General features: G+C 34.0%; 1 protein-coding gene across 1 annotated transcript in view; it reads left to right on the forward strand.

Moving 5' to 3' along the window:
• LOC111457480 (transcription factor bHLH148-like) overlaps window positions 1-8,146 on the forward strand; it is a 10,601-nt gene extending 2,455 nt beyond the window's left edge. Inside the window, exons 3-8 of the mRNA XM_023099696.1 lie at window positions 3,546-3,682; window positions 4,416-4,473; window positions 5,777-5,854; window positions 6,852-6,971; window positions 7,081-7,182; window positions 7,917-8,146. Of these exons, the coding sequence (XP_022955464.1) occupies window positions 3,546-3,682; window positions 4,416-4,473; window positions 5,777-5,854; window positions 6,852-6,971; window positions 7,081-7,182; window positions 7,917-7,997 (576 nt within the window). The 3' untranslated portion in view covers window positions 7,998-8,146. The remainder of the gene's footprint in view (window positions 1-3,545; window positions 3,683-4,415; window positions 4,474-5,776; window positions 5,855-6,851; window positions 6,972-7,080; window positions 7,183-7,916) is intronic.

Below are 8,146 nucleotides of genomic sequence, written 5' to 3' on the forward strand. Positions count from 1 at the left end.
TTTTTTTTTTTTTTTTTTTTTTTTTGTCTAAATGTTTTTAAATTCTTTTGAGATTCAAATTTTAAATTACATCATTATATTTAAAAAGATAAAAAAAAAATTTAACCCAAGGTACAATATAATATACATCGAACCCATTTTAAAACATAAAATGTTTCAATTCTATTTTCATTGTGTTTACGAATCATCTACCACACGACTGTATGCCAAGAACAAATAGTAAACCAAATGAAACCGTGGCCATCGTGGCAAGATGGCACACAAAGACGAGTAAATATCAGTTTTTTACGAGGAAGCTTGGCATGGAGTATGTGAAGATATGATAACGTATTATATGATAGTCACACGACCTTGTCAAAAGAGTTGCTCGATCGTAAACGATTGTGCCGACATCATTTTTGAATTATAATCAAAGTCGACGTGAGATGAAAAGTAGTTGTCCGTGACCTCGCTATCGGATGGATTAGGCAGCAAAGCAAAAATAGAGAGCACACGGACGGACGCTTGCCCTTGCCCATGGTAGTCGCTCTCACTATTTGGGAATGGAAACTTGTATAAATACAATAAAAATGGGGCCCTTTTGTGTAATTACACTTCTTTTGGATCCTTCCTTTGTTTAAAATGGTAAAGTTTTTAATTAACAATTTTAATTTTGTTTTAAATATAAATATATATATATATATATATATATATATATATAATGATGAAGCAGCATGTGACATGTCAAGGCACAAGACAACATGTGGGACCCATCTATCTCCAGGCATTTTGCCACGTAAGCAAACCGCCCCCACTTTCTAATTTATAATATTTTTTAAAAATATATTTATTTGTGTTTCTTTTTTCTCCATAAGAGCTGCCACCATGTGAGGCCACCCCAATAAAGCCAAAATCCACCACGAGCCGACATCTTATTTATTTATTTATTTTTATTAACAAAAATATTATTTCCCTAAATTAAAATTAAGGTTAAATAATCGTCATGTTACTGATTTATTATCAATATTTCCATTTTTTAAATTTTTTTTATTGATTTTTTCATATGATATATTTTTGTATGAAGATAGTTATTATTTAATCAATTTGGATGACGAACTGGAAAAGACTTCAAATTAAAATGATATTTTAAACTATATATATATATATATAGACCCCTATATCTTCCGGCACCCCCACGCCCCAAGCACTATGCGCCGCACATGAGCATATGCTTGGGGCGTGGGGGTGGTGGTCGGCGGATGAGGGCGGTTGACGGCGGCGACGCGGTGGTGGAACTTGCACGGTGAGGCAGTGTCGGGTGCCTTTGGGCGTGCGACATGAGCCTCGTTGAGAATGAAATGTTGCGATGTTGCCTTCTAACTTGGGTTGGCTTGAGGATGGTTGATGGTTGGTATGACAATGAAACATGCAAGGTGGGATGGAGCCGAGTGCCTTCGGGCGTGCGGCATGAACCTCGATCTAGAAATCAAATTTCATAATTTTTCAACTAATCAATTTTTTTTAATGAATTTTTAAATATTAAATAATAAAAAATTAGAAAAAATAGCTCGAGTTATAAAAAAATCTGAAATTTTGTCGGAATCCTTCTTTCATGCTTAGCTATAATATATTTTTTTAATAAAAATTAAAATTTATAGGCTAAAATGTCGAGTTTGAAAACTCAAGGATCAAAATATTACGGATCACACAATTAAAAAGTAAAACCCGTAATTTTTCTTATAAATATATGAAATTGAAAGTAAAAAATCTTAATAATATTTTAACCTTTTTACTTTATTTAGGGTAAATCAAATATGCTTGTATAGTAAGGTAGGTATAAAGTTTAAGAAACTTCATCCTTTAATTGTCTATCTTTGTGCCTTTATAAGCAATATTGCTTTTTAATCCTCTACTGAAATCTCATGAAAAAGTTTGATATAATTATTTTTTTTTATGGTAAACAATTATTTGTGAGATCTCGTTGGAGAGCGGAACAAAGCATTATCAGTGTGTTGAAACCTCTCCCTAACAAACACGTTTTAAAATCGTGAGATTAACGACGATATGTAGCGGGTTAAACTGGACAATATCTGCTATCAATGGCAGCAGTCTGTTATAGTTGGTATCAGAGCTATATACCGAACAGTGCGTCAGCGAGAACGTTGGGTACCCAAGGAAGGGGGTGAATTGTGAGATCTCACATCAGTTGGAGAGGAAAACAAAACATTACAAGAGTGTGGAAACCTCTCCCTTGCAGATGCATGAGTAAATGAATCTAATTGGTTAGGGTTTTCATGTCAAACTTCGTGTATCTCATAATTCATGAAAATGGACTTTTTTACCGTGAATTGTATTCAATATCTAAGACTTGCTATAGAATAACCCTAATTAAACCCGAAGAGCTAAGACATAATTAAAAGCTTAGAAATTAATTTGATAATATAAAAAAAAGTCACATATTAAATAAAATTAAATTTTCATTAAATTTTTTAATGATTCCATAGATAAATAGTCCAAATAAATAAATACAAAAGGATAATATTAAATAATATGTGGTGATGAAGCTAGGAGTCACCTACTTAAAAATAGCCTATTAATGCAATAAATTAAATTATTAAATTTTAAATAAAAAGACAAATTCTCCACCCACCTAAACTAGTTTGAAGTGGGATTTGGTTTTATTTATTTATTTATTTATTTAATTAAGTAATTATTTTGTCATTTATTTATTTTTTCCTTATTTTCTCAATTATTATTATTAGTATTCAATTTTTAATATTTTTTTATTTGAAATCATTATAAAGTTTTATTTATTTATTTATTTAAAATTTCCCAATTTGTTGTTAACCTTGGGAGACTATGACTCCCCAACCTCTAAACTTCATTAAATGCAATGAATCTTGGTTTCTACTTTATACTTTGAAAATTTTAAATGGATTGCGAAAAAGACCATTTATACATAATTATTGGTTTAAAATTTTGACATGGTCAAGCTGGTGACGGGGTTTACAACCTAACCTAACACGACCTAACTCTTTATATTTTAGACTGGGTTGTGAACCATAGGTTCGGGTAAGTTAGATTAACCAAATTAAAAAAGTTTCAACTCGTGAATTGAACTAAAATTTGTGTTTCTAAGAAAATTTAATCGACCCAAATCAGAAAAAGAAAAAATTAACCAAACCGAGCCATTGTAGTTTGTATCCGGTAGTCTATAGGTTATTCGAGTCGTTGGATCCTATGAACTTTGAAAAAAAAATCTCAACCGGATAAAGCCCAAAACTCAATTCGTTGGGCCTCCGGTCCAAAACCAGTAATCTTTGTACGGGCAGCCCAAGCCCAGAGTTTTGGCCCATTTAGATATTGGGCCGGATATTGCCATGCCTGTAAACGTTGTTTTACGATGTGTTTTAGTTTTACGACGTCGTTTGGTTCACATCATTTTCAGCAAGCGTGGGGTTGAATTTCATTTTCCTGAAATTAAAGAGCAATTTACTGGTTGCTGAGATTTTAATTTTGTGGAGGCTTTGGGGGGTTTTTTCCGATCGGAAATGGCTTCAGTGTCGTCTTCTTCTTCTTCTTCCGCCGCTGTCGTCACTGACAGAAGAGGAATTCCGGCGGCTCAGTTTGTGGAGGACGTTCGTACCTATCTCTCTCAATTAGAACTTGATGTTCAATCCGCCCTTGCTTTTCTCCAAGAGCGGTACTCTCTCGTTCTCTTTCGACTTAATTCAAATCCGGAAATGGCGGCGTTGTTCGCATCAGCTTGATGCCTTTGAATCTGTGTTTTGCTTATTCTCACATGTAGTGATTTGCTGGCACGTGTTGATGTGTTTCTGTCACTTTGAAGTCCTTTTCTAAGTTGTAAGCTACAATCAAGATATTGAGGAGTTGATATATGTGCTAGTGAACTCGATATTTTCAGTTTATCGCTATCAGTTGTGGTATTGCAGCTTTACTTTTGGGGAGCTTTATCTGTTTCTAGTGGCCGAGAGTGTATTGAGCTTTCTAGATTCTTAGTGAAGTTAGGATTTTGGAGTTTCATTATTATTGATGTTTTACTTTTATGGAGTGTCATTATTATTCATGTGGATTGGATTCAAGTTGCGTGACTTAGAGCCCTGTTTTTGAGCTTCTCGATTTCGTATCGTAAGTCTATAATCCTAGAGCTTTACATGGCTTAGTTAGGTCTTAGATTTTTGTTACTGCGCACTTGACGTGAATCTTGGAATTCTCTCTTCGCTTAGAGTGGTATTTAATATTGAATTCGTAAAAATTGCTGGTAGATTTTAGTGAATAAATGTTGTTTTATTCAACTCTTTCCTATGATTTTTAAAAAAATTGGGTCCCTGGGAGAAGATATTCATGTTTGTTTCTCTACCCCCATTTTTGTACGGTTTTTCATTTTGATGATCCTCTGCAAATATTTCATGCAGACTTCAGCAGTACAAGTTAGTTGAGATGAAGCTCCTTGCTCAACAAAGGGACCTGCAGGTTTTCATTTTTTTTTTCTTTTTTAGTTTTTGGATACTGGCCGTCAGATTTTTCGTATATATGTTCATGTTTTTTTTTAAGTTTTCAAATATTGTCGTCACTATTTTTTCATATTGCTAAAGGCTAAATTATAGAAAATACACATGAAATTTGGGTAAGTGCTTCTATTGTAGGTTTCATGGAATTTGGGGAAGTGCTTCTGAGAAAACGATGGAAGATGTTCCTTACTGGAATGAAATCAAATTGTAGCAACTTCCATTGAAGACAATGAAGAATTGAGATTGAGATTTGAAGTGGTTGAGGATTGGGGAATATGGATTTTAATGTTGGGTAATTCGGGAGTTCTTTTTTATGATAATTGAAAAGGAAATCATTTGGGTTTTTTTATCAGAAATTTTAGTGAAGTTAGGATTTTCCATGGGGGAAGTTGAAAGTGAAAATGAAAAGGTTGGAAGGGAAGAGGGAGAGGGAAGTTTTTGAAACCCACGATTTTGGTTTCTGGAGCCAAATGAATAGAAGCCTTAATTTTGAAGCAAACCCTGAAGTTGATGGCAGTGACATAGGTTGAGGAGTTCCATTTGTTTCATGTTGGCTATATATTGGCCTTAACAACTAAAGCGTCTAAGCCTTCTAGCACTAGTTCCATTTGTTGCATGGAAGAAGAATTTGCAAAGAGAGGGGAAGGAAGAATAATAAACGTTTTTCGTTCAGCTACTAATGGTAAGGGTAATTTTGAAAGGTCAAAAGTACTAATGCTAAAGTTCAAGGGTATTATTGAAGTGAAGTTCAAAGTTCAAGGGTATTTTCTCGAATTTAGCCAATTATTGAATACAATCTGGGTATAAGCTAAACAATTGATGATATTAGATATCAAGATTATTCTGAGAAATTACAAAGAGAGGATGGAGTTTGAGAAATTACAAGTTCTCTTTTGATCATTGGCTTATGAGTATCCTATAATACAAAGGATAAAATGCATGCACAAGGCTAAGCTAAGGTACCTGCCTTGTGTGTGTAGCTGTTATATGTTTGATTTAATGAAGAAGTTATGTGCCTTAGGCTCTCAGCATTTTTATTAGGCAGATTCCTTATATAAATGGTACTTTACAATCTTATAAAATGTGTAGCTTGTATTTGACTATAATGTCAAGGCAATATATACTATTTTCTCATAGTTGAAGGCAATATTTAATGTGTAGCTACTTAGTCTTATGTAATCATAAATATTGCTCGTGGCTCAACTATCATCCTTTTTTGTGACCCTTCCATCCTTTTTTGTCACCCTTCCATCCTTTTTTGTCAGGCAAAGATTCCAGACATAAAGAAGTGTTTGGATATAGTTGCTACTTTACAAGCAAAGAAGGATGCAGCCACTGGTGAGGTTCGTCCTTTTGTCTTCAACGGTAGCTTTGATTGTTTACCATCTTAGAGATATGTGGTTATCAAATTGACCAAGTGAATTGCATTATAATATTATCTCATATTGAAATTTATTTTCGATGCAGCAATTTAAAATAATTTCTTATGGGTGCTTGCTTTCCTGAACTGAGGTGCATGCGTCATATTTTTTTAAAAAATAATTGCCTGAAAACCATTATATAAATGTTTACACAAACGGACCTAAAAGCCTATATCTTCAAACATTCTCTTTAAAGGTCTTCATTTCTTTAATTTTCCGTAATCCTATTTTCTTACACCTTCAAAAAGGGGCCCTGTTTCTATCTTTCGGTCTTTGCAATCAAATCCCAATCAGTTCCTGCAATTTTGTATGCCTTAAGCCTTGAAAACATTAATTGCCATTTGAACTTCAACTACTAATTTTGTACCATTTGGTTTACAGGGATGTGTGGACTCGTAAACCATTTCCTCATGCTCCCATTGCCTATACTACTGTTTCTTCTTTTCCTCTTATTTATTTATTTATAAATGAAAAGGCCAACTTTATTTGAGTGCTATTCCCATATGGTTTCCTGCTGATAAAAGATGAAAAGAAAGGAATGAAAAAAAAAAAAGAGCTAGTTGCCAAGTTACATTAATCTATTATACTCTTGATAACTCTTATTGAATTTTATCAATTTGTTCATGCTTTATGTGCATCCTTAGAGATGATAAAATAGAATATCACAGGCTGTAAACATAAGAATCTGCTAGGGCTTACTGGACAATTATTAATTGCTAAAGTAAAAGTATAGGACTCTCGCTGTTGTCAAATAGCCTTAGCTATAGCTGGTGGCTTTGGTTTTGTTGTTTTGCTCTTGGAGTATAAGCTTCTACTTTTAAAGTTCTGAGCAGCTTCGAGCTATGGCATTTCCTTACTTTTACCAGCTTGAACTAGAATTTTCTTGAGCCATTTGCTTATCTTTAGCTATCATGCACAGCCACTTGTAGCAGATTTCGAGATCTCTGAAGGCATATATTCCCGGGCTCGTATCGAGGAAACTGACTCAGTTTGTCTGTGGCTTGGTGCAAATGTCATGCTGGATTATTCATGTGAAGAGGTTACAGATATTTCTTAAAAAAATTCCCTTCAATTATTTTTTCCCATTCCTTATCCAATTATGGAATAAAGTACACTAGTTATGGCTGTCTTCACATTTGCTGGTGCAGGCCACAGCCCTCCTACAGAAGAATCTAGATAATGCTAAAGCAAGCTTAGAAGTTCTTGTTGCCGATCTACAGTTTCTGAGGGACCAGGTGACAATAACTCAGGTAAATACCCCTTTCTGTTTCAAACTATTTGTTGAGTGAATATTTTCTGCTGAAAAAGTCATAATAACGTGAAACTTCCTTTTAAAAGATAAGGCAACATAACCCATTGTTTAGAAACTCTAAACTAGGCAGGTTTTGAAGTCCTTAACGGACAACTATTCAGCCAAAATAGTTGGAATTTGCTAGTAATGAATGTGAAATAGGAAGACATTCAAATATCTGTCTTGCCTGATTTGAATGCCATATTATCTGAAGTGAATTAGCGTTGAGTCATTAAACGACGTTGTTGGTAGCCAATCGTACTAAATAATTTTAAGATAAATTTTTCATATCAAATTAATGGGTTATACTTGCAAGTTCAATCTCCAAACCTTCAATATTGTGTCGAGAAGGTTTCTAAAGATTAACGGCATGTAATTAGTGTCTAAACTTTCAATGTTGTGTCTCATAGGTCATGGTAGTATGTATGTCTATTTACAACTCACCGTCTTATTAGACCCGAATTCAACTGTATGTCTAATGGCCCCTCATGAATATTAAAAAAATCTCAAATATTTATCCATTCCAAGTATTATTTTATTTATAATATGCATAATCTTTTGTTACTTTTTAGGACAATTCATAATGAACACAATTTTCAAGTGCATGCTATATAGGTCATCATTGAATAAAGAGTGACATGCTAAGTCAATCTCTAGTTTGTTACAATTCTGCTGCTGCACAACATGTAACAGGTGACGATAGCCCGGGTTTACAACTGGGACGTTCATCAGCGTCGAATTCAGCTGGCTGGCGCCAGTGTAGAAGATTCATAAGTTCTCTTACGACCCTCCGAAATTTCATTGTTGGCAAAGAATCCATTTCCTGATTGCCAGTCCCATCCTGTTCCATACCTTTTGAATTTAGGCCATTCAAAATTTCCTTTTGTTGTCATTGTCAAAAAAAAAAAAAAAAAAAAAAAAAA

The sequence above is a fragment of the Cucurbita moschata genome, unplaced genomic scaffold (genome assembly GCF_002738365.1).
Source record: "Cucurbita moschata cultivar Rifu unplaced genomic scaffold, Cmos_1.0 Cmo_Scf00020, whole genome shotgun sequence".
Classification (NCBI taxonomy): domain Eukaryota; kingdom Viridiplantae; phylum Streptophyta; class Magnoliopsida; order Cucurbitales; family Cucurbitaceae; genus Cucurbita; species Cucurbita moschata.